Source organism: Caloenas nicobarica, chromosome 29 (assembly GCF_036013445.1).
Source record: "Caloenas nicobarica isolate bCalNic1 chromosome 29, bCalNic1.hap1, whole genome shotgun sequence".
In the NCBI taxonomy this organism is placed as follows: Eukaryota; Metazoa; Chordata; class Aves; order Columbiformes; family Columbidae; genus Caloenas; species Caloenas nicobarica.
Window position 1 is genome coordinate 1,968,497 of NC_088273.1, and position 25,464 is coordinate 1,993,960.

Sequence of the window (25,464 nt, forward strand, 5' to 3'; positions counted from 1 at the left end):
ATCCCCCAGCCTGTATTGATAGTGGGGGGTTGCCCCAATCCAGGTGCAGGACCTTGTGTTTGGCCTTCTTGAACCTCAGGACACTCACATGAACCCACTTCTCGAGCTTATCCAGGTCCCTCTGGATGGCCTTCTTTCCCTAACATGTATCAGGAACTCCACTCGGTTTGGTGTCATCTGTAAACTTGCTGAGGGTGCACTTGATCCCACTATGTCACTGATGAAGATACTAAACAGTAGTGATCCCAGTATGGACCCCTGAGGGACACCACTTATCACCAGTGTCCATCCAGACATTGTGCCATTGACCACCACTCTCTGGGAGTAAACATTGAGCCAGTTCCTCACTCACCAAACAGTCCAGCCATCAAATCCTCTCCAATTCAGAGAGAAGGATGTCGTGAGGGACCATGTCAAAGTCCAGGTAGATGACATCCATAGCCCTTCCTTTGTCCACTGATGTCGTTACTCCATCGTAGAAGGCCACCAAGTTAGTCAGGCAGGACCTGCCCTTGGTGAAGCCATGCTGGCTGTCTCAAATCACCTTCCTGTCCTCCTTGTGCCTTAGCACAGCTTCTAGGAGGATCTGTTCCATGATCTTCCCAGGCACAGGTAAGGGGCTGACAGGTCAGTAGTTTTCAGGGTCCTCCTGTCTACAGCAGAGGAGAGAAACACTGCCACACAGCGCAGCTTGGAACATGAGGAGGAAGAAATATCACTCAAAGAGTAGTGTTGTGGTACAAGAAATCATCCAGAAGGAGCGTGAGATCAGTCCACCACCTTGTGTTTCAAGGAACAGAGCATGAGAGTGGAGACACATCAGTCAATGTATGGAAACACCAGGGTGAGAGCAAGGGGAGGAAACGAGATGGGTGTCTACAGCCTGCAGGGAAAGAGAAGCAGCTGTGTGACAGTGTAGGACAACCTGTGGTAGAGATGGCAAAGGGCACTGGCAAGGCTGGATGTAACCAAGGGAACCTAAGTCTTTGTCCCTTTGGCTGGGGCAATCATCTCTGCCACCAAGGCCTATGAGGAGACATGTTGTCCTCAGGCACTGGGGGCACCTCATGGCCTCCTTGCACACCCCCAGGAAGGCTGGGAACTGTCACACCATTGTCCTTCACTCAGCATCACACAGCCCACATCCCCCTGCCCCAGGAGGAGCCCTGAGCAATGGGTGAGGGACAGGATCTGCCTTCCCAGGGGCTGGGGGTCAGGCCTTGGCCTCTCTGCTTCATCCAACAAAACCAGGCTTTTCTCAGCACCTCAGCTGCCTGCACATGACCCTTTGTTTATCTGCCATCATGGCCTCCAACTCTCTGCTCTAACGAGTCCCTGGGGAGGCTTTGCTGGTACTTGCCCTCAGTGGAACTCATTAATACTTCAAGGTACTCAGTACTTTTTTCTTCTGACTTTGACTTCTGGCAAGGTTTGTGCAATCTCCTCTCAGCACCTCAGTGAGTTTCAAGGACTCAGCACCAAATGCACCATGGGGTTCATTACACTGAAGAAAGCTCTAAGAAACCATGTCTCTTCTTGTAATTTCCTTCTACTCTTGTACAGTGAAGTAGAGAGTTTTCTTGGTGTAACTATGTAGAAAGATTTCAAAAAGCTTCTAATAAAAGCGTCTTTCTATTTTAAAGGGTGTATTTCATTAATTTTTCCGTTTAAAGAAAATATTCTATCAGTATTATATCGATCCAGGGTCTCTCCTGTGGAGGTCTGGACTGGTTGGAGAAGGTCTGACACTTGAGGCCTGACACTGTGTGGACAACCTTGCTCCTCACCTCCCCAAGCCCATCATTTCTCTCATTGGCCACCTGGCACTTGCATCCCTTTTCCTTACACCAGACTTCTCCACTGCAGGCTGCAGCTGGATGTTCCAGCTCCTTTGCAGCAGCTCCCACCTGCTCTCCTTGGAGACCTGGCTGCACACAGGCAAAGAGGGACTTTTCTTTCCTTTTGAACAAACAAAATAAAACTGATAAGATTCATGATTAAAAGAAAGCACACTCCTCAACTGTATGCCAAGGACAAACTGCCACCAATGAGATTCACCATTCACAAGGCATAACCATGAGAAAATATTTTAGGCAGAAATGAATTACAAAATAAACACAATAAAAGAGTTGGCTAAAGACAGAATTAGACAGACTACCGAAAGACAAGGAAGCTTTTACCTCCTTGAAGCTGAAAGCAGCAACTGGATTGTTGAGAGGTGTCTGAGTGATCAAAGAGTAAGGGGAAGGGAAATCCAGAGAGCAATCGCAAGTGCTTGTGTGTAGATTAGTTGCTGGAAATGTGACTTCAGACATGGTCAGTTTAGTTAGGATGGGTGGAAATACATGAAAGATGAGGGAGATCAGATGCACAGCCTAACAGAGAGAGTGCTGGCAAGGCAAATCTAGTGGAAGATGAGAAGTTCTCCTCTTGCTCTTAATGCACATGCTGAAAAGCCTCATTTTGATCTCAAGGGAAAACACTGATATTTTATTTAAGGTATTTAATTTTTTCAGCTGATGATTTCCTGCTCCTGCTTTTAAAGACGTGTGCAAATGTCTCGCATTTTCAGGGCGAGCTCCATTGCCTGACCACAAGTATCCAGGGCCACCTCCAGAGGAGCCAGTGTCTCTGCAGTCCAGGTCTGGACTGGTCGCTGTCACAGAGAACCTGCTGGAGACCAGAGCCCCTCGGAAGCTGCAGCTGGAGCCTGGGCAGAGGGTCCCAGGGCACCTACACTGGCACCACCCACCCCTGTCCCTGTAACTGCATCCCAGCCCAACGTTATGAACACTTGCCTTTGCAAACAAAGGCAGAACATAAAATCCCCCAGAGATCAGTATAGTAAAACAAGGCAAAACAAAGGAAGGAGGTTAACAACACCAGCAATATTTGAAGCCTAAATCTGCAATAAGACTTGTCTTTCACTCTACATCTTTCATTCTATTTTTTATTGCTTAAAACAAAAAAAATGTTCTCAACATTTCCATCATATGGAAACCTACAGCATTCGAAACACTTTATTTTTGTCTTACACAGCCCAGGGCCCCAAAAGCTCCCTGCCAATAACTGTCCATGCCACTTCTTACTCTTGGCACAGAGTGAATCCCACTCTGAGGTTTTGGCGACACTTGCCTGATGGAGAAAAGCAGGGTAAAAACCTTCAGTGTAATGTGCCCATTTGGGATGGCCAAATTTGCACTGATCTTATCAGATATCTGTCATCTGTCTTTTTATATGAGAAAATCTGTATTTGTGTGTAGGTACAAGCACAGAAGAATCATAAAATAATAGAATGATGGAATCATAGAATCATGTAGGTCAGAAAAGACCTTTAAGATGATAGAGTCCAAGCATAAACCTGACACTGCCACGTCCGCCCCTAAACCATGTCCCTAAGCCCCATGTCTACACGTCTTTTAAAACCCTCCAGGGATGGTGACTCATCTACTTCCCTGGGCAGCCTGTTCAAATGCCCAACAACCCTTTTCATGGAGAAATCTTTTCTAATACCCAATCATTCCCTGGCACAACTTGAGGCCATTTCCTCTTGTTCTGTCACTTGTCACCTGGACAAAAGAGACTGATCCACCCCTCACTGCAACCTCCTTTCAGGTAGTTGCAGAGACCAATAAGGTCTCCCCTCAGCCTCCTTTTCTCCAGGCTAAACAGCTTCAGCTCCCTCAGCCGCTCCCCATCTGACTTGTGCTCCAGACCCTTCATCAACTTTGTTGTCCTTCTCTTAACTGACTCCACCACCTCAAAGTCTTTCTTGGCGTGAGGTGCCCAAAACTGACCCCAGGATTCGAGCTGCAGCCTCACCAGTGGCCAGGACAGGGGAACAATCGCTTCTCTAGTCCTGCTGGTCACACTAGTGCTGATACCAGCCAGGATACCATTGGCCTTTTTTGGCCACCTGAGCACACTGCTGGCTCAGGTTCAGCCGCTGTCGACCAACAGCTCCAGGTCCTTTTCCACCAGGCAGCTTTCCAGCTGCTCCTCTCCGAGCCTGTAGTGTTACCTGGTGGTGTTATGACTCAAGTGCAGGACCTGGCACTTGGCTTTGTTGAACCTCAGGCAACTGGCCTCAGCCCATCATTTCATCCAGTCCATATCCCTCTGTAGAGCCTTCCCAGCCTCCAGCAGATCAACACTCCCACCCAACTTGGTGTCATCTGCAAACTTACTAAGGGTGCACTTGATCCCATTGTCCAGATCATTGATAAAGAGATTAAACAGAACTGGCCCCAATACTGAGCCCTGAGGAACACCACTCATGACCAGCCACCAACTGGATCTGACTCTGTTCACAACTCTTTGGGCCCAGCCCTCCAGCCAGTTCTTTACCCAGCAAGGAGTATGCCTGTCCAAGCCATGAGCAGCCAGTATTTTTACTTTTTTATTCTATTTTATTTTGTTTTATTTATGAATAAATATGGTATTTAAAATGTATATATGCCTCTGTACATGTGTATAAGAGTATACACATCATATATAGATATATACGTATGTATAAAACCAGAGAAATTAAATATACATAGCCATTATAACGTACATATAAAATGGATAATGCCTTCTTTAATAAGATCTAATGGAATGAAGAAGTAGATTTTAAATGAGAGTAGAAAGAAAAGTATAAGGATGGGTCGACATCCCCCATTTTACCTGGTGCAGAAGCCGCCCACAGATGTCTGGGGAGGAACTTCAATCAGGTGGGGAGGACACAGACAAGCTGGATCATGCCCAAGGGCTATGTCCTCCCCCAGGAGGCCACTGAGGGGCCCTCAGCACAGATCCTTTCACATACAAGGAAAAGCCCAGTCCTGTGGGCTGGACTGGACGGCCCCCACATCCCAGCCCAGACCAGCAGGACATGCCGTGCGGGATTACTGGGTCAGACTCTGAGCTCTTCTGGGTGCTGCAAAACACAGGCAAACTGTCTGTGAACATGGAAACCCAGGACAAAATGCCAGCTTCAGAAGAACATGTGCATGGGGACAATATGGAAAAGACCCGAAGAGGATCTCAAAATAGACAACGTGAAGCGGAAGATGTTGCCAATGAACCCATGAACCACAAATTGGATGTTGAGGTGCCAAACAGAGGCACCTCCCTGGTTGTGGGGGTCTCCCAGTTGTCTGTAAGGCCACTGTGGGGTGCAGGCTGGTGATAAATAGGTTTCCTTTTCCTTAGGTTCATAACCTGATTGAATGTTCCAGACTGCTCTGAGTGAGGGGAGAAGTCAGGAGTGTGATGGGACTTGCCCAGGTCCACCTGAGCCACACCAGCCAAACCCAGTGTGCTGTGTGTGTCATGTCTGGGGTGGGGAAGGGGGTGGTGGTGGATGTCAATGTCTTGAACACTGTAGGACCTGAGCAGAGTGCACATGGTATGGAATAAGGGGTGGAGATTGTACTGCCTGGGATGGAGCTAATTTTCTTGTTCACAGTCCCTGCTGATGGCGCCCAGAACAGCTTTGACAACACTCATGTTGCAGCAGTTGCTGAGCAGCACTGGCACAGCCTCAAGGCCTTTGCTGTTTCTCCCTCTGCCCTAACAGTGTGGAGGCTGCAGGTGGCAAGAGGCTGGAGGGGACAAAGCCAGGAGAGCTGACCCCAACTGACCAGAGGGATATTCCACACCATATGACGTCATGGTCAGCAATAGAACTGAGGAGGCAGGTGTGTTCTTCAGAACATCCTTTGCTCAGAGACAGGCTGAGCATATATCTCTCCTGCTGTGAGTGATTACTTTTCCACTTAAGTTGTCTTTATCTTGACCCATGAGATATTCTTTCTTACTTTTGCCCTTCCAGTTCCCTCCCCCATCCCGCTGCTGGGGATTGAGCAAGTGATTGGGTGGGCGCTGCCAGATGGGGTCACCCCCAACATGTGCACAGAGCAAATAGGTTGTGCGGGTGAGGTCCCTGGTGTCTCAGTAGATCACAGGCCAGGAGCTGACTCAGCGATTGTGTAAGTGGTTGCAGGTCACTGACACCCGAGCAGCTGACAGGCCCAGCGCAGGCACACAGTTTGTGTCACAGCTTGTGAGGTCACTTGTGCCTTTGTGTCTCGCAGGCGAGCAGACAGCAAGTGGGTGGATGTGACGTGGTCAGGTCACTGGTGCCTGAGGAGCCGAAGGCAAGAGGGAGAAACGTGGCTTGGGATGTACTTGTGATGTCAGTCCTGGCTGAATGGCTGATGGGCCAGGACCAGGTGCACGTCCTTACAGGTGCTGGGGAGGTCACCAGGTGTCTGAGTCAGTCAGCCCTGAGTAGCTCACAGGCCTGGAGTAGGCCCATGGCATGTGTAGGTGCTTGTAACGTCACTGCTGCCTGAGCAGTGATAGGCCAGGAGCAGGCCCACTGTTTGTGTAGGTGGTTTTGCGGTCATTGGTGTCTGAATAGCCAACAGGCCAGGAGCAGGCCCATAGTTTGTGTAGGTGGTTTTGTGGTCATTGGTGTCTGAATAGCCAACAGGCCAGGAGCAGGCCCATATCAGACATAGATATTATGACATCACCATTGGCTGAATAGTAGATGGGCCAGGAACAGACACATGGCTCATCTGGGTGCTCGTGATGTCACAAAACCATATTTATACCCCACCCAAATTCAGCTTTTTGGAGCCATTGTCAGCAGAAGTCCATAGAGTGCACACACACGTGTGACAGTGTAACCAATGAGCACACAGCGGTGGCGGTACAGGTGTGAGGTCACTGTCAGTGTAACCAATGAGCACACAGCGGTGGCAGTAGAGGTGTGAGGTCACTGTCAGTGTAACCAATGAGCACACAGCGGTGACCGTAGAGGTGTGAGGTCACTGTCAATGTAACCAATGAGCACACAGCGGTGGCAGTAGAGGTGTGAGGTCACTGTCAGTGTAACCAATGAGCACACAGCGGTGGCAGTAGAGGTGTGAGGTCACTGTCAGTGTAACCAATGAGCACACAGTGGTGGCAGTAGAAGCTGTGAGGTCACTGTCAGTATAACCAATGAGCACGCAGCGGTGGCAGTAGGAGCTGTGAGGTCACTGTCAGTATAACCAATGAGCACACAGCAGTGGCACTCGAGGGTGTGAGGTCACTGTCAGTGTAACCAATGAGCACACAGCGGTGGCAGTAGAGGTGTGAGGTCACTGTCAGTGTAACCAATGAGCACACAGCGGTGGCAGTAGAGGTGTGAGGTCACTGTCAGTGTAACCAATGAGCACACAGTGGTGGCAGTAGAAGCTGTGAGGTCACTGTCAGTATAACCAATGAGCACGCAGCGGTGGCAGTAGGAGCTGTGAGGTCACTGTCAGTATAACCAATGAGCACACAGCAGTGGCACTCGAGGGTGTGAGGTCACTGTCAGTGTAACCAATGAGCACACAGCGGTGGCAGTAGAGGTGTGAGGTCACTGTCAGTATAACCAATGAGCACACAGCGGTGGCAGTAGAGGTGTGAGGTCACTGTCAGTATAACCAATGAGCACACAGCGGTGGCAGTAGAGGTGTGAGGTCACTGTCAGTGTAACCAATGAGCACACAGCGGTGGCAGTAGAGGTGTGAGGTCACTGTCAGTATAACCCATGCACACCCAGCACTGGCAGTAGGAGGGTGCAGTGCTCACGTCACCGGTGACACCCCATGGCCATGGAGCTCGGTGCAGACCGTCCATGTGCTGTCACAGGGTCCCCACGAGGTACCGGAGCTGCCCGGCCCCGTGTCTGCGAGGCCGAAGGAGCAGCCCCTGCAGCCCTGGCTGCAGCCGTCGGGGTGGGGGTGGCTCGGGGGCACCGCAGGGATGTGCCCGGGCACGGCGCCCGGAGGAAACCACAGACTTCCTGCCCGGGCGCCGCGGGGGGAGCGCGGGGGCTGTGGTTTGTGCACCTGCAGGCTGCAGCTCTGATCCACCCGTGGGGAATAACGGCCCCTCGGTGACACACTGACAGGCAGGGACGCGTCTGAGCCCCTGGGCTGCACGTCTGCTGCCAGGACAGGGACGTGTCCCAGCTCCAGCTCCTGCGAGGGACCTTCCGTGGGCTCTCCAGGGAGCGGTGGGTGAGCCAGCGCTCCTGGGATGGGGCTCTGCCCTGGGCTAAGGCCCTTTCCCAGCTGCTGCTCCCAGCACTGTGGGGTCTGTCACAGGGGCTGTTTCCTTCCCTTCCTGACACAGCCCCGGTGCAGTCGCAGCCCCATGGGTCTTATAGCACAGGAGTGTTTGGACGCTCCCTACCTCGAGCTCTTGGATAGTCTGTCACAGGACATGCTCGGTGCTCCTGGTCCCCACCACAGGGCTCAAGGAGTAAAAAATTGTTTGCCCCACTACAACCAGCCCTGTCCTGTGACGTTCCACCAGCACAGTGATGTGACACCTGCAGCGGAGCCGTCCCTCATATATGGTCATGAATGGCGCTGGAGAAGTTCATTGGAGGACTGGGCTGTGTCGGAGGGGAGATAGCTCCCGATAATGTCTAAAAAGGTGCTGCTGCTTCGATTGGCTCCTCCTGTAGCTGGGGGACATCTGCAGAGATATATTGCCCTCCCGTCATCATTGTTCCCACGAGTCCCTGGAGCTGCGGCAGGGAGTGTGGCACAGAGGGATGTGCCATCAGGGCAGGAGGCTCAGGATGGGCACAGAGGGACTCCTGTCCCCTCAGACGCTGTGGCTGCTCCTCTGGGTCCAGCTGTGCAGGGGTAAGTGCTGACTCCCTTGTCCCACCACGCAGGGCCAGCGGGTACCAGTGTGGTCATGGGGATCTGTCTGGGAATGGGGTTTCTTTGCAGGTGCTGCTGAGACAAGGGGCAGAAGGTGCTCAGATCCATGGAGCCTGTGCCCTTCCCTGTGCCTATCTGGGTGGGAGAGAGTATCTCCTTTTCCAGGGCTCCAGTGTTCAGGGCAGCCTGTGCCTGGCTGGATTCACAGACACTCTGTCCTGGGGTACCATTTTGGGCCCCCTTGTTCCCAGCACTCTGCCTCTGGAGCCAGTGGTGGCCTCACTGGTGATGGCAGCACCCAGAGATCCCCAGGCCACTGCCAACCTCTGGGGTGCCCCAGAGGGTTTGTGTGCTGCTCAGCGCCCCTTGTTCCAGGGGAGCCCTGACCCCACGAGAGCAGTTTGTGCCCCGCAGAGGGAAGAGGATGGGGACTTCTGCAGTGGGGAGACATCCTTCCTGGGGGCCCAGGCCCAGTGCAGGGGCTGGGCTGACACCAGGAGAGGAGGGGATGTGTGATCCTGTGGATGGTCTCAGTGGGAACAGGGAAAGCCCTGGGGCTGGGCCGGGTTTGGATGGTGCTGGGGCAGGTGGTTTGCAGGGGAAGCTGCAGCCCTGGGTACACGGGACTCTTCAGGGGGTGCTGGTCTGGGGGGCAGCAGGTGCCTAGTGCAGGGATGGGCAGTGTGTGGGTGGGCATGGGTGGGGGACAGGTGGCCTTTGGGACGGGAAGAGGTGCCTTGTGTGGTGGGAGGGAGAATGACCCAGCCGTGCTGGACGTGGGCACCCCCAGCCTTGCGCAGCTGTGGGGACAGAAGGGACCCTCGCGTTGCTCTGGGGACAGCCTGGAGGGGAGGGGGCTCCCACCCTGGAACATCTGATTCAGTGCAGGCAGGAGGTTCCCCCAGACCTGCAGCACTGGGGCTCGGCGCTCTCCTGACTCATCCCGTGTTGGTGTTTGAAGGTGCTGCGGAGGTGAGGCTGGCGGATGGCAGCAGGCGCTGTGCTGGGAGAGTGGAGGTGAAACAGCATGAACAGTGGGGGACTGTGTGTGGTTACCACTGGAGTATGAACGACGCTGCAGTGGTTTGTAAGCAGCTGGGCTGTGGGTCTGCTGTTGGAGCTCACCGGTACGGACACTTTAGGGCAGGATCTGGCCCCATTTGGATGTATGATGTCGGCTGTAATGGCACCGAATTTGCCCTGTCTGACTGCAAACATGCAGGGAGGGGTGAACATCACTGTGGGCACATTAACGATGCTGGAGTGACATGTTCAGGTAAGCAGTCAGCCTGTATACATCGATGGCCTTGGAGGGACTTTTCAGAGAGCACGAGCGCTGGGCCCTGGGCAGAGGAGCAGGCAGCAAACAACCCCTCGCTACCCAACCCCAGGGCTCGGCTGTGTGGTCCCGCATTGCCAGGCTTTAGGAGATTAGCAACTGCTTGACTCTGGCTGCTGCTTCTGCATCACTGCACACACAGGCTGGTCCTGGGACGTCCCTGAGGCTGTGACAGCCCTGTGGGGACAGGACCCCATGCAGGCAGTGCTGGCTCTGCAGGGGCTGAGCAGCTGCAGTTCCATCATCATCTGGGCCAGTTCTCCTGGACCCCAACTGCTCACACGGCTGCGGTGCTGGGGGGACCGTGCCAGGCAGCACAGAGGACCTTGTGTGGGAGCCCTTTGTGTGAGCAGCACCTGTGGCTGTGAGTGTGTGGCAGATATACACCTCGGGTGCTCTGGTGGTGTAGACAAGGGAGGGAGGAGTCTTGGATGAGTTTCTGGCACCAGCCCTTCCCCAACAGCTTCCTCTGGGATGTGCAATGGGCACTTTGGCCAGGGCTTGCTTGGAGGTGATGTGGGACGTGGGCATGTAACTGCCAGAGGGCTCTGGGAACTCCCAGGTTGTTTGGTGTATTTTTCCAGGATTTTTCCGTCTGGTGGGAGGGAAGAGCCGCTGCTCAGGACGTGTGGAGATCCGTGATGGGGACCAGTGGAAAACTGTTTGTGATTCCCACTTTGGCCCCAAAGCTGCTGAGGTGGTCTGCAGGGAGCTGCAGTGCGGTCTGGCCCTGCCTGTGTCTGGAGGAGGTCACTTTGGAGAAGGGGTTGGTCCCATGTGGGATGGAGAGCTGCAGTGTGTGGGTAACGAGTCCCTCCTGTCCTCCTGCCCCACGGGGTCCTCCCGGGACCAGGCCTGCACCCAGATGAACAGCGCTGCTGTCAGCTGCACACGTAAGGACTCGGGGTGGGGTGTTGAACCCTGGGGTGAGTTCCAGCCTGAGGAGGGGACAGTTTGTGATTGTGGAGACAAGGGAACTGGGGCATCTGTTCCCACAGGCTGGCAGAGACGTGACCTTCCTGGGGATCATTGATAACGGCAGATCTGGGTCGAGGCCCAAGGACAAAGAGGGGCCATGGGCTGGGAGGGCTCCCTGGGATCAACATGTTGCTCCACAGCGGATACACAAAGGCCTGAGATGATGATCTGGGAGGTGCCCAGGGCAGACTGTGGCCCGGGGGAGCTGGAGACCCTGGGAGAAACAGCAGAGTGTGCTTGGGAATCCCTGGAGACAGGTCTCTTGTCAGGGTGCTGGCTGGGGAGGAGTGGGTGCACTAGTTGGGTCTGGGCCAGGGTCAGGTTGAAGGGTCTGTTATGGTCGAAGGAAGCGCCGAAAACGTTGGGGACATAAATGACCCAGCAGGGCTGGAGCTCTTCACTCCAGCCTTGCACAGCCCATGGGGATACAAGGGACCTCTGGCAACATATTGGGGAAGTCTGGAGGGGAGGGGACTCCCACCCTGACACCCACAGTGCTGGGGCTTGACGCTGATCTGACTGGACCTGTGTCAGTGTTTGAAGGTGCTGCGGAGGTGAGGCTGGCGGATGGCGGCAGGCGCTGTGCTGGGAGAGTGGAGGTGAAACAGCATGAACAGTGGGGGACTGTGTGTGGTGCCTACTGGAGCATGAACGATGCAGCAGTGGTTTGTAAGCAGCTGGGCTGTGGGTCTGCTGTTGGAGCTCCTCAGTACGGACACTTTGGGGCAGGATCTGGCCCCATTTGGATGAGTGATGTCGACTGTAATGGCACCGAATCTGCCCTGTCTGACTGCACACATGACAGATGGGGTGAACATTACTGTGAGCACATTCATGATGCTGGAGTGACGTGTTCAGGTAAGGGGTCAGCCTGTTCTTCACCTTTGGGGCTGTGATGGGGGAAGGCACCTGGCTGTGCCCTCAGGGAACAAAAAGCATGAGCCAGAGAACGTGCCAGTGATGCTGGTCCAACTGCTGAGCTGGGACTGTCATTGCTCATGTTCCCAGTCCCTGGGAAAGTCCAGAAGGAACCTACCCCAGGGTGAACTAACCCTGCCACAGTCTCTCAGCCCCATCTCGGTGTCTTAGGCTGCACACGAATCCTCCATCCTGCCCTGGAGTGTCTGCTGGTCTCTGTCAGTCCCCACTCATTCTGCCAGATCACAGCCAACAAGGCTGAGAATCCCTGAGCTGGAAACACCAAGAGGGAACATGCCGGCACCCCACACCTTGGAGGAAGAGCATAAGATGGCTGGTCACACTGGGTTGTTCCCCCTCAGGGACATGCGAATCTTGATGGGGGCACTTTTCAGGAACTTTTCTTTCTTTGCTGGACCCTGGGCAGAGGAGCAGGCGGCACACGGCCCCTCGCTACCCAACCCCAGGGCTCGGCTGTGTAGTCCCGATCTGTAGAGGCTTTAGGGTCTTGGCAGCTGCTTGACTCTGGCTGCTTCTTCTGCATCACTGCATGCACGGGCTGGTCCTGAGACATCCCTGGGGCTGTGACAGCCCTGTGGATACAGGACCCCATGCAGGCAGCACTGACCAGCTGCCCAACCCCTCCTGCCTGCCCACAGCTCCTCACACTGACCCATGAAACAGGGTCTTTGCCAGCACTTAGTGACTCTCGTCCATGCTGCTGTCATCCTCAGAGGCAGCGTGAGGCCAGGGGGACATGCGGGTCTCCTGTCCCCTGCCTGGCCATTGGCCTGGGACCTGTGCACCCCTGGGCAGAGCATGGTGTCCCTGGATGAGAACATCCCCCTCGAGCAGGCAGGGGAAGGCTCTGGACAGGCACCAGCCATGATAGCAGTTGTTCCATATGTGTGCTCTGGGACATCTCCCACCTAAAAGGAACCTCCCAACACCCCAGGAACACCCCTGGGAGCAGAGTGCGCTTCTGGTTGCACCCAGGTGATGATGGTCCTGCCTGGCCCAAGCTCTGCAGGGGCTGAGCAGCTGCAGCTTCGTCATCATCTGGGCCAGTTCTCCTGGACCCCAACTGCTCACACGGCTGCGGAGATGGGGGGACCGTGCCAGGCAGCACAGAGGAGCTTGTGTGGGAGCCCTTTGTGTGAGCAGCACCCGTGGCTGTGAGTGTGTGGCAGACACACACCTCGGGTGCTCTGGTGGTGTAGACAAGGGGAGGAGGAGTCTTGGATGTGTTTCTGGCACCAGCCCTTCCCCAACAGCTTCCTCTGGGATGTGCAATGGGCACTTTGACCACGGCTTGCTTGGAGGTGATGTGGGACGTGGGCATGTAAGTGCCAGAGGGCTCTGGGAACTCCTATGTTGTTTGGTGTATTTTTCCAGGATTTTTCCGTCTGGTGGGAGGGAAGAGCCGCTGCTCAGGACGTGTGGAGATCCATGATGGGGACCAGTGGAAAACTGTTTGTGATTCCCACTTTGGCCCCAAAGCTGCTGAGGTGGTCTGCAGGGAGCTGCAGTGCGGTCTGGCCCTGCCTGTGTCTGGAGGAGGTCACTTTGGAGAAGGGGTTGGTCCCATGTGGGATGGAGAGCTGCAGTGTGTGGGGAATGAGTCCCTCCTGTCCTCCTGCCCCACGGGGTCCTCCCGGGACCAGGCCTGCACCCCGATGAACAGCGCTGCTGTCAGCTGCACACGTAAGGACTCGGGGTGGGGTTTTGAACACTGGGGTGAGCTCCAGCCTGAGGAGGGGACAGTTTGTGATTGTGGAGACAAGGGAACTGGGGCATCTGTTCCCACAGGCTGTCTGAGATGTGACGTTCCTGGGATCATAGAGAAGGGCAGGGCTGGGCTGATGCCCAAGGACAAAGAGGGGCCATGGGCTGGGAGGGCTCCCTGGGATCAACATGTTTCTCCACAGTGGATACACAAAGGCCTGAGATGATGATGTGGGACGTGCCTAGGGCAGACTGTGGTCCATTGCAGCTAAGGACCCTGGGAGAAACAGCAGCGAGTGCTTGGGAATCCCTGGGGACAGGTCTCTTCCTAGGGTGCTGGCCTGAGAGGAGTGGGTGCTCTAGGTGGGTCTGAGCCAGGGGCAGCTTGAAGGGTCTGTTATGGTAGAAGGACGTGCTGAAAGCTCTGGGGTCACAAATGTCCCAGGAGGGCTGGAGCTGGTCACCCCGGCCTTGCTCAGCCCGTGGGGATACAAAGGACCTCTGCACCATATTGGGGACAGTCTGGAGGGGAGGGGGCTCCCACCCTGACACCCACAGTGCTGGGGCTTGACGCTGATCTGACTGGTCCTGTGTCAGTGTTTGAAGGTGCTGCGGAGGTGAGGCTGGCGGATGGCGGCAGGCGCTGTGCTGGGAGAGTGGAGGTGAAACAGCATGAACAGTGGGGGACTGTGTGTGGTCACTACTGGGACATGAACGATGCAGCAGTGGTTTGTAAGCAGCTGGGCTGTGGGTCTGCTGTTGGAGCTCCTCAGTACGGACACTTTGGGGCAGGATCTGGCCCCATTTGGATGGATGATGTTGACTGTAAAGGCACCGAATCTGCCCTGTCTGACTGCAAACATGCAGGATGGGGTGAACATGACTGTGGTCACAATGAGGATGCTGGAGTGACATGTTCAGGTAAGCGGTCAGCCTGTTCTCACCTTTGGGGCTGGGATGGGGGAGGGGACCCGGCTGTGCCACAGGTTGCAACAAAAATGTTGGATCTGGGCCCAATGTGGCCAATCATGCTCCTGAGCTGGGGCTGTCATTGCTGGTGTAACTGGTCCCTGGGGAAAGCTGTAACAGCCCTGTGGGTACAGGACCCCATGCAGGCAGCACTGACCAGCTGCCCAACCCCTCCTGCCTGCCCACAGCTCCCCACACTGACCCATGAAACAGGGTCTTTGCCAGCACTTACTGACTCTCGTCTCTTCTGCTGTCACCCTCTGAGGCAATGTGAGGCCAGGGGGACATGCGGGTCTCCTGTCCCATGCCTGGCCATTGGCCTGGGACCTGTGCACCCCTGGGCAGAGCACGGTGTCCCTGGATGAGAACATCCCCCTCGAGCAGGCAGGGGAGGGCTCTGGAAAGCCCCAGCCATGATAACAGCTGCTCCATTTCTGTGCTCTGGGACATCTCCCACCTAAAAGAAACCTCCCAACACCCAGGAACACCCCTGGGAGCAGAGTGAGCTTCTGGTTGCACCCAGGTGATGAAGGTCCTGCCTGGCCCAAGCTCTACAGGGGCTGAGCAGCTGCAGCTTCATCATCATCTGGGCCAGTTCTCCTGGACCCCAACTGCTCACACGGCTGCGGTGCTGGGGGGACCGTGCTGGGCAGCACAGAGGAGCTTGTGTGGGAGCCCTTTGTGTGAGCAGCACCTGTGGCTGTGAGTGTGTGGCAGACACACACCTCGGGTGCTCTGGTGGTGTAGAGAAGGGGCGGAGGAGTCTGGGATGGTTTTGTGTCACCAAGACTCCCCAAACAGCTTCCTCTGGGATGTGCAATGGGCACTTTGGCCATGGCTTGCTTGGAGGTGATGTGGGACGTGGGCATGTAACTGACAGAGGGCTCTGGGAACTCCCAGGTTGTTTGGTGGGGTTTTTTCCAGGATTTGTCCGTCTGGTAGGATGGAAGAGCCGCTGCTCAGGTCGTGTGGAGATCCGTGATGGGGACCAGTGGAAAACTGTTTGTGATTCCCACTTTGGCCCCAAAGCTGCTGAGGTGGTCTGCAGGGAGCTGCAGTGCGGCGTGGCCCTGCCTGTGTCTGGAGGAGGTCACTTTGGAGAAGGGGTTGGTCCCATGTGGGATGGAGAGCTGCAGTGTGTGGGGAATGAGTCTCTCCTGTCCTCCTGCCCCACGGGGCCCTCCCGGGACCAGGCCTGCACCCAGATGAACAGCGCTGCTGTCAGCTGCACACGTAAGGACTCGGGGTGGGGTGTTGAACACTGGGGCTGTGCCAGGGCTTGGGAACAGAGGAAGAACCAGGCTGGGTGGGTGTAGGACAGGAGGGATCATTGTACTGTCTACAGCATGAAAACCATGCACAAGAAGAAAGGCATCTGTCCCTTTGGACTCTCCACTGGCTACCCAGGCTACAAAAGCACCAACCCACCCTCTCTCCTCCTCTGTCCCCAGAGTACACAGCGTTCCGGCTGGTGAACGGCAGCACAGCCTGTGAGGGGAGGGTGGAGGTCCAGGTGCTGGGGACCTGGGGGACCCTCTGTGCCTCCCGCTGGGATCTCTCGGATGCCCATGTTCTCTGTCGTCAACTCCACTGTGGGTTTGCTGAGTCCATTCCTGGAGGAGAGTATTTTGGGAGAGAAACTGGCCCTGTCTGGAGAGACTCGTTCCACTGTGACGGGACTGAAGCCCACCTGGGACAGTGCCCAGTGACCACCCTGGGGGCCTCCCCGTGCTCCCACGGGAACAACGCTGCTGTCATTTGCTCAGGTCAGTGCTGGGAAAATGGTGCATTAGCTCCATTTCCCTTTGTGGGAGACATGGCCACCCAAAGCTGGGTCCCATGGCAGCGCCAGGCTGAATTTCTCCCTGGAGGATCCCTGGGGGGCTTTCCCTGCTCAGACTGACCGCTCTGCTCTGGGAGAGCTGAGGTCTGAACAGAGGCAGACACCTGTCCCCAGGGCAGCGCCTCAGGCCCCAGCACCACTGCCAGGCCTGTGTTCCATAGGATGAGCCCAGGACAGGTCGGTGGGGCTCTGCTCCATCCCTGTGGCTGCAGACAGCCACATCCCATCCCCACAGAGAGCCCTGCAGAGCCCCATCCCACCACCCAGCAGCAGCAGGCCTGGCTGTGAGCTGCAGACAGGGCCTGGGCTTTGCCCTGGCTTCTCGTCAGCACAGGGCTCAATCTTGTCCTGTCTGGTCGGACAATCCCCCCTTGCCCTCCTCCCTGGAGGCTGCCGTGCTGCCCGGTGCCGCTGATGGCTGTGGCTCCTCTGCTGTCCCCAGGCCCAGCCGACTCTGCGTCCCTGCGGCTGGTGGGCGGAGGGAGCCGGTGCGACGGGCGAGTGGAGATCTTCCAGCGCGGGACGTGGGGCAGAGTCCTGGACGACCAGTGGGACGTGCAGGAGGCCAGCGTGGTGTGCCGGCAGCTGCGGTGTGGAGAGGCAGCAAAAGCCTACAACCCCCCAAAGCCTGAGCGAGGGACGGGCCCCGTGGGGCTGCGAGGGGTCCGGTGCGCAGGGCACGAGGCCAGCCTGACCCTCTGCAACACCTCCCTGCCCGGGAGTTTGCTGTTGGGAGGGGTTGTGGAGGACGTGGGAGTCATTTGCTGGGGTGAGCGGTGCTGCATGAGCCCCCGTATGATGGGGTGGGGGGCAGCCACCCCCTGACAGCACCTGGGGTTTCTCCCCACTGCAGGGAGCCGGCGGGTCCGGCTGGTGAACGGGTCCGGGCGCTGCGCAGGGCGAGTGGAGATCTACTACCAGGACAGCTGGGGGACCGTCTGTGACGATGGCTGGGACCTGTCTGATGCCGCCGTCGTTTGCCACCAGCTGGGCTGTGGAGGGCCGGTGGAGGCGGCCGGCTCTGCTCGATTCGGGGAAGGCTCCGGGCACATCTGGCTGGACGGTGTGAACTGCTCTGGGTCTGAAGCTGCTCTCTGGGACTGCGCTGCCGGGCCCTGGGGGCAGCACGACTGCGGGCACAAAGAGGACGCGGGCGTCATCTGCTCAGGTCTGTGCTGGGAGATGTGCTGGGATCCTGGCTCTTGGAGAGGCTGAGATGCAGGGAAAGCCGGGCATGGCCAAGGCTGTCCCTGCCTGAGCCCCTGCCTGAGCCCGGCCTATGGACACCCATGCACGAGTGCCCTCAGTCCCACTGGGGTCCCCGGGGAGCTCAGCTGTCCCCCAGGGTGAGTGGGCAGAGCAGGGCTGTGTGTCCATCAGGGACTTCTCTCTGCCCTGGCTGCAAGGGGGACTTGCTGGCCCTGCCCTGCCTGGCTGGGGGCCTGGGGAGTGCAGAGGTGTCCTGGCTCCCACAGCCCCAGACCAGCCTGTTCCTCTTGCTGCCTTTCCTCCCAGAGTTCGTGGCCCTGAGGCTGGAGAACAGTGACGGCTGCTCCGGGCGCCTGCAGGTTTTCTACAACGGGACGTGGGGGAGTGTTTGCTCCAACGCGATGACTCCTGACACGGTGTCGCTGGCGTGCGAGGAGCTGGGCTGTGGGGACGGAGGATCCCTGGAAACAGACCTGCCCTATGGCAGGGTGTCTGGCCCTGCCTGGCTGGATTACGTGCAGTGTGGGGAGAAAAACATCTCTTTTTGGCAGTGTCCCTCTGCTCCCTGGGACCCACAGTCATGCGATGACCTGCGAGATGAGACCCACATCACCTGCAATGGTAATTCTGAGCCACTCGGGTCCGGTGTCACCCCAGCTTCTGCTCCCCTCTGGGCACAGCCAAATGCAGAGAAAGAGCTTGGAGGGGTTTTCATTTCCATGTCAGACTCTTCTGCTGCTGGTGGCACAAACGTGACCACAGCTCTCAGAGCCCCACACGTCCAGCAGCACTTGCCACCCAGCAGTGCCTGGGGGAGGCAGTGACATCTCCAAGTGAGGTCTCAGCAGAGACCAGATGGGGTTCAGAGGAGCCTCCCCTCCATGGACACCCCCTGCTGCTCTGTGACCAAGATGGCACACACAGGCACGAGCAGAGCTCAGCCCCGCTCTCTTCTGCACAATCCCCGAGCCAGCCCCTTCACCACAGTGTTTCCTTCTTCAGGGAGACGCCCAGAAATGCCCCCAGAGCCTTTGGCCCCGTGCCCCAACTCCACCAGCTGCACAGGTAGGGAGCTGCTCCTCTGTGTGCTCCTCTTGCCTGGCAGGGCTCTGCTGTCTGAGTGCCATGGCAGCTCTTTGCCTTCTCCAGACAGGGAGAAGATCCGTGCCGTGGGAGGCGAGGACGGGTGCTCGGGCAGAGTGGAGCTCTGGCATCACGGCTCCTGGGGGACAGTGTGCGATGACTCCTGGGACATGCGGGATGCCCAGGTGGCGTGCAGGCAGCTGGGCTGTGGCCCCGCGGTGTCTGCCCTGTGTGAGGCTGCTTTTGGGGTGGGGCAAGGCCCCATCTGGCTGGAGCGGGTGGAGTGCCGGGGGACGGAGTCGTCTCTGCAGGACTGCTGGGCCCGGCCTGGGGACGGACGTGCTTGCCGGCATAAGGAAGATGCTGCCGTGCGCTGCTCGGGTGAGCTGGGGCTGGGACCCCTTGCTCGGGTATTGGCAGGGAGCTGGGGAAGGCCTTTCACCCGCTTGGTCCTGGCACAGCCCCTGAGCTCCCGAGAGCAGGAATGTTCCTGTGGGGTGCAGCAGGCTGGTGCCACGCAGGGAGCAGCCTCGATGGAACTGGATGTCCTTGGGCCACTGCCCGTGGGGCCCTGCAGCTCCAGGGCCATCCCCTGGGCTGCCTGTGCCACCCTGCCGCCACCCAGAGCAGAGGCCACGGGCCCTGTCCTGGGTCCCTTTCTAGCACTACAGGAGGGGCAATTTGGCTGGGATGTGTCAGGGACACCAACAGACACACATGGGTGTGTGGAGGGGAGGCTCCCTGGTACGTGCACTCCCACCCTCTCAGCCCAGCTCTCCTTTTCCTCCTCTGCAGCTGCACCCAGGACAGCAGCATCCCCACCCCAAGCAGGTAACTTGTCCTCCCCCCAGGGCTGGGTATCCCAGGGCCAGACTCTGACCCACAGTTGGGTGGAAGGGGCTCCTTGCTGGAGTGTGAAACTCCCAGGAGGAGGCACTGGGGTGTTTGTGTGGGGGTTGAGGAGGGCTGTAATTCACTCAGCAGGGTGGAAGCTTCTCCATCACTCCCCCCCAGTGCCCTCCACTCCCTGCTGCCTTGTGTGATGGGGGTCAGGACTGGTGCTGCCTCCACCTCTCCCAAGGCTGGTGCTGTTCTTCCATGTTCTTGCCCATGCAGATCCCACCCGGGGCCGTCCGGCTGTCAATGGGAGGATCTCAGTGCCCGTCATCATCTGCATCATCCTGGGGGCCCTTCTCTGCCTGCTCCTGGCCCTGCTGGCCGGGCAAGTGCTCAGAGCCAGGGCTGGGCGCAGAGGTGGGTCCTTCCACAAAGGTCCCAGTGATGCCTCCTGGAAGGGCTGTGGGTGCTGCGGGGGGTCAGTAAGGGGCACAAGCAGAGCTGAGGGGATGAGACTGTGTGCTGCCACCTGTGCCACGCACCTCATTGACTGTCTGGCCATCGGGCACCAGCAGCAAGGAGTGGAGAGAGCCCAGAGGTGGTGGGAGCAAGAGATGGGGCAAGGAGAGAAATGGCAGAGCAGGACCAGGGAACATGTTATCCTGGGGGAAATGCTATCCTTTGGGAGATGTTATCCTGTGGGAGATGTTATCGTGGAGGAGATGTTATCCTGTGGGAGATGTTGTCCTGGGGAGATGTTATCCTGGAGGAGATGTTATCCTGGTGGAGGTGGCCAAGGCTGGCAGTGCTCTGGGTAGTGCTGGAGGGTGCCCTGGGGCAAACAACAAGACAGGAGGAACACAGAGCAGCAGGGCCCATCTCCACGGTGTCAGGCCCCAGGCTGACCCTCTGCCCAGCCCTGCCTGCCCTTGGTAAGGCTGGGGCCCTACTATGGACTCATGGGGCAGACAGGGGTCAGCTCCAGGTGGAGAGGAAACATGTGAGCTGCTCTGGAGTCAGACAAGGGGGGATGACCCAGGGGCCAGAGGGGCTTGGGCGCTGTCTCCAAGGGTGTGATGCTGCCCCAGATCATCTCCACAGTGATGTGGCCCTCACTGGGGATGTGGCAGCTGTTCCTGGACAGCACAGTGGGGCTGTGCTGTTGGAGCAGTCCTGGGCTGGGCCAAGGAACAGGTCTGGGGGGGCACAGTGGGGTCCCATCGCCTCTCTGCCTGTCCCTGTGCCAGCCCTGCCTCTGTCCCCAGGCTCCAGGACAGCCCAGGAGCTCTTCCCCGAGGCCGTGTATGAGGAGGTCGGTTACAGCCCAGTGCAGGAGAAGCAGGCGAGGTTTGGTCGCTCAGGTGGGTGTGGGCACATCTGCAGGACCCTTTCCCCTGGCCCCACCCCAGGGCTGACCCTCTGAAGCCCCCAGCCCATGGTCCCTGCAGTGCTGGGGCTGTGTGGTCTGTGGGGAGAGCACCCAGGTCCTGGGCCCGGGAGAGGAGCTGCCTCCCAACCAGCTTTGCTGATCGCAGCTGGGCAGCCCCTCTCTTCCTGCCCCTGCACCCCACTTGACCAGTGAGGGAAGAGCTGTCCTGGGGCATCTCTCGGAGCACCTTTGAGACAGAGCTTGTCCCAGGGGAGCAGGGTGAATTCCCAGCCCTCCTCCCCATGCAGCCCCAGCTCTGTGGGTCCCCCTTCCTCAGCAGTGCTGGCCACGAACCAGGTCAGTGGGCTCGCTCCATAACACCCGCTGCGCATCTCTCCAGGCTCCTCTTCAGAGCAGTCCCTGACCCAGCTGCAGCCCTACCCTGGGTACCGTGAGGAGGAGGATGGTCTGGGATCAGCACCAGGTAATGAAGCAGGAAGGGGCTGATCTGCCTGCAGACAAGTGATGGACAGAGGTGTCACTGAGTGTCACCGTCAGAGACGGGGAGGACCTGAGGGTCTCCTGTGTTGCTGCCAACACCAGTGCCTCCCATCCTCTGCTCTGCAGGATGTATCTTCTCACTGTCACCAGCTCCCCTCTCTTTTCAGCTGTTCTTGTTCCACATGGGGATGACCCAGCAGAGGGCTATGATGATGCCAGGGAGGTTTCTCACCCTGAGGAGGACGATGGCCCTGGACAGGGAGCTTGGGAAACGCCCAGGGTGCCAGAGGAGGGAGCAGGACCCAGGGATGCACCCAGAGGTAAGAGGGAAATTCAGCGCTGCTGGTTCCTGGGATGCCATCCCTGCTGCCACCCTAGGTGCTGATGTACTGAGACCTAAACCTCTTGGGAAGGGGGAACCTGCCCAAGAGTTTCCCATGGAGGGACTGAAGGGTGGGAGAAGGAGCTGAATGTGGTGAGGAGCAGGGAGGAAGGTGGTGCACAGACCCCATGGGGTGAACTGCAATGTCCTGCATTGCTGCTTTCAGGGGGCAGCCTGTGCTCCCAGAGAAGTGCCAGGGTCCTTGGAGCTGAAGGAGACACCTCATCCCTGTCCCTGGGGAGCATGGGCTATGATGATGCTGGAGAGATCTCTCTGGCACATCCTTGTGAGGACACAAAGGCTGTGACAGAGCTGGGTGCACAGCAATCCCTGAGCCCCCGGCCAGGAGAGCCCATCCCTGCTGTGCAGGTGGGTGCAGCCGGGAGGGAGGAGAGGTCTGTGCAGCTGGGAGAGCCGTGAGCACCGGGGAACTGTCTCCCTTTGCCCATGGGCAGCAGAAACAGCCCAGAGTTTCCTCCATTTTTTCCCTGTTTTTACACTGTGCATCATATTTGTTCCTATTAAAAATCTTGGTGGACTTTGACTTGGAGCTGGTTCGTGTCTGCCCAGGCATCAGGAAATCTTCCTGAGTTTGATCAGATCAGGGGCAGCAGAGAACAAAGACATGGCGGTGGGGAAGGGGTTTGTCTCAGGGACAACAGGTTTGGGGTCAGGCTGTGGGGCTACAGAGCACGTGGTCCCTGTGACAGAGACGTTTCCATCCTGCTTTGCCTCAGGCAGTTTCTAGTCAAAATGGCTCTCTAATAGGTCCCATGATGCACCCCAGTGCCCATTTCTTCACCCCAAGATCTCCCAGCTGCTCTTTCCCCCAGGCCCTGCCTGGGCCAGGCTGGTCCCACAGCGCAGAGGCCATGACAGAGCTGCCAATCAGGGTAAGTCCTGGGCTGTGACCCCGCAGAAGTGAACCCTAAGGTGGTCAAGGTGCCCTTTAAACTCCAGATGGCTGCAAAGGTGATGATGGCCCACAGATCTCCTCCCGCAATGGTCAGGAGGCACATGGGTCCCCGAAGCCCGTCTTCATCAATGACTCTCCTGTTCTTGCTCAGCAAGAACCTAGAAGGACTCTTTTGGAGCAGTAACAGTCATGCAGGCACTACCCCTGCAGCCAAACATTTTCAAGCTCATTCTCAAAGCTGAAAAGACAGTAACTTTGCTTGGACATAAAGTCTGTCCCTCTCCTCTCAGTTGTTCTCAGTCACAACAAAACCCAACTTCCCTGGAATATTTGGGTATGGAAACGGGGGACAGTTGAGACACTTGTGCTGTGAGCCCTGGCTCTGGGCTGAGAGGATGGAGAGCACAACAACTTGTGCAGTGCTCAGGAAATGCAAGTAAAAGTAAAAATGACATTCAGTGGTAGAGCTGGGGCTGTTTGGGAGTCCCAGTGTGATGGCTGGTGACTTCCAAGCTAGACCCCAGGGTAGCCACTGCTGGTATTTCTGTCCTGACCTGTGCCCTGGCAGCAGGGAGGAACTGATGCAGAGGGATGTTCATGTGGGGCCTCAGACAGATTCCCCTGTGCTTGTATCTCTCTGCTGATGCCCAGAGAGGAGCGTGTCTGTGATTCATCAAACATTGCAGCAGGAGGGCAAAGCGGGGAGGCACAAAACTCTGCTCAGGACAGCGTGTGACTGAACAACACCGGTGCCCACGCTCCCCAGGGGACGAAGCTCAGCACGGCTTTGCCAGCTGTCCTTGGCACATCAGAGGCCCAGCTGTGACAAACCTCCAGACAGAGGATGCTGCCACTCACACCTCAGCTCAGGAGAGTGCCCGGCCCTGGGACTGGGTGGGATGGTGGTCAGGATGCTCCGGTCTGGGAACTGATGTCCAGGGCAAGGAGGTGTATGAGGGGAGCAGTCTGTGCACCATCGAGAATGACAAAGAGGAGAGAGACAGGGTCTTTGCAGAGGCCTCACAAAACAGAGATCCTGATTGCTGATTAGAAGGAGGGACAGCTGGAGATCACCCCCAAAAAGCACTGAATAGAGATTCCTGCCCAGGGAGAGGCGGGAACTCGTGGTGCAAGAAGAAGGCTCCTTCTGACCCACAGATCTGCAGGTACAGGGCATGGGCAGTGCTGTGGCAAGAGCTGGAGGCGCAAGGAGGGCCAGGGCAGGATGGAAGAAGGCAGATGGGCTCCGCAAATGTCAAAGGGAGAAAATCATTGCGAAGCCCAGGGATGAACCAGGGGCCTTTAGATCTTCAGTCTGATGCTCTCCCAGCTGAGCTACTTCAGCTCTGCCCTGAACATCCAGCTGCAGACTGCAGTGGAGAAGTCTGGTGTAAGGAAAAGGGATGCAAGTCCCAGGTGGCCAATGAGAGAAATGATGGCGTTGGGGAGGTGAGGAGCAAGGTTGTCCACACAGTGTCAGACCTCAAGGGACAGCTTCTCCAACCAGTCCAGACCTCCTTAGCAGAGACCCTGGATCAATATCAGATAATGCTGCAATCACCTATTCTCCACACTGAAAAAAAATAAGCTATACCCTTTGACAAAAAAAAAATAGCAATTTTTATTAGAAGGTTTTTGAAATCACTCTCTGAAACTACAATAGGCAACCCCTCCAATTAACTGTACAATACTAGAAGACAATTACAATAAGAGACATGGTTTCTTAGAGCTTTCTTCAATGTAATGAACCCCATGGTGCATTTGGTGCTGAGTCCTTGAACCTCAGGTGCTGAGAAAAGATTGCAGAAACCTTTCCAGAAGTCAAAGTCAGAAGAAATAAGTACTAAGTACCTTGAAGTATTAATGAGTTCCACCGAGGAGAAGTACCAGCAAAGCCTCCCCAGGGACTCGTTAGAGCAGAGAATTGGAGGCTGTGATGGCAGAAAAACAAAGGGTCATGTGCAGGCAGCTGAGGTGCTGAGAAAAGCCTGGTTTTGTTGGATGAAGCAGAGAGGCCAAGGCCTGACCCCCAGCCCCTGGGAAGGCAGATCCTGTCCCTCACCCATTGCTCAGGGCTCTTCCTGGGGCAGGGGGATGTGGGCTGTGTGATGCTGAGTGAAGGACAATGGTGTGACAGTTCCCAGCCTTCCTGGGGGTGTGCAAGGAGGCCATGAAGTGCCCCAGTGCCTGAGGACAACATGATGATTGCCATAGCCAAGGGGACAAAGACTTGGGTTCTCTTGGTGACATCCAGCCTTGCCAGTGCCCTTTGCCATCTCCACCACAGGTTGTCCTACACTGTCCCACAGCTGCTTCTGTTTCCCTGCAGGCTGCAGACACCCATCTCACTTCCTCCCTTTCTTCTCACCCTGCTATATCCATACATTGACTGATGTGTCTGCACTCCCATGCTCTGTTCCTCGAAACACAAGGTGGTGGACTGATCTCACGCTCCTTCTGGATGATTTCTTGTACCACAGCACTACCCTTTGAGGGTGGCAGTGTTTCTCTCCTCTACTGTAGAAAGGAGGACCCTGAAAACTACTGACCTGTCAGCCTCTTACCTGTGCCTGGGAAGATCATGGAACAGATCCTCCTAGAAGCTCTGCTATGGAACAAAGAACGGTGACTCAAGCACTCCCTGGGCAGCCTGTTCCACTGCTTCACAACCTTTTCCATGAAAAAATGCTTCCTAA

The 25,464-nt window shown here is 56.7% G+C and overlaps 1 protein-coding gene across 1 annotated transcript; it reads left to right on the top strand.

The window, feature by feature from the left end:
• The first annotated feature begins 8,611 nt into the window (after positions 1 to 8,611).
• Positions 8,612 to 22,272, top strand: LOC135999570 (scavenger receptor cysteine-rich type 1 protein M130-like). The gene is made up of 14 exons (XM_065653134.1): positions 8,612 to 8,678; positions 14,266 to 14,580; positions 15,553 to 15,861; positions 16,080 to 16,394; positions 16,914 to 17,240; positions 17,325 to 17,639; positions 17,987 to 18,301; positions 18,695 to 18,745; positions 18,830 to 19,144; positions 19,559 to 19,594; positions 19,880 to 20,017; positions 20,866 to 20,961; positions 21,638 to 21,790; positions 22,019 to 22,272. Exons 1-14 carry the CDS (start codon positions 8,612 to 8,614, stop codon positions 22,270 to 22,272), a joined length of 3,006 nt encoding a protein of 1,001 aa, XP_065509206.1.
• The last annotated feature ends 3,192 nt before the right edge of the window (positions 22,273 to 25,464 follow it).

Excerpts from the sequence above, each read along its gene's own strand:
- LOC135999570 (XM_065653134.1), top strand. The coding sequence starts at position 8,612 with ATGGGCACAGAGGGACTCCTGTCCCCTCAGACGCTGTGGCTGCTCCTC. Across the intron at positions 17,640-17,986 it reads CGCGGGCGTCATCTGCTCAG|AGTTCGTGGCCCTGAGGCTG; the intron begins GTCTGTGCTGGG and ends CTTTCCTCCCAG. Across the intron at positions 21,791-22,018 it reads ACCCAGGGATGCACCCAGAG|GGGGCAGCCTGTGCTCCCAG; the intron begins GTAAGAGGGAAA and ends TGCTGCTTTCAG.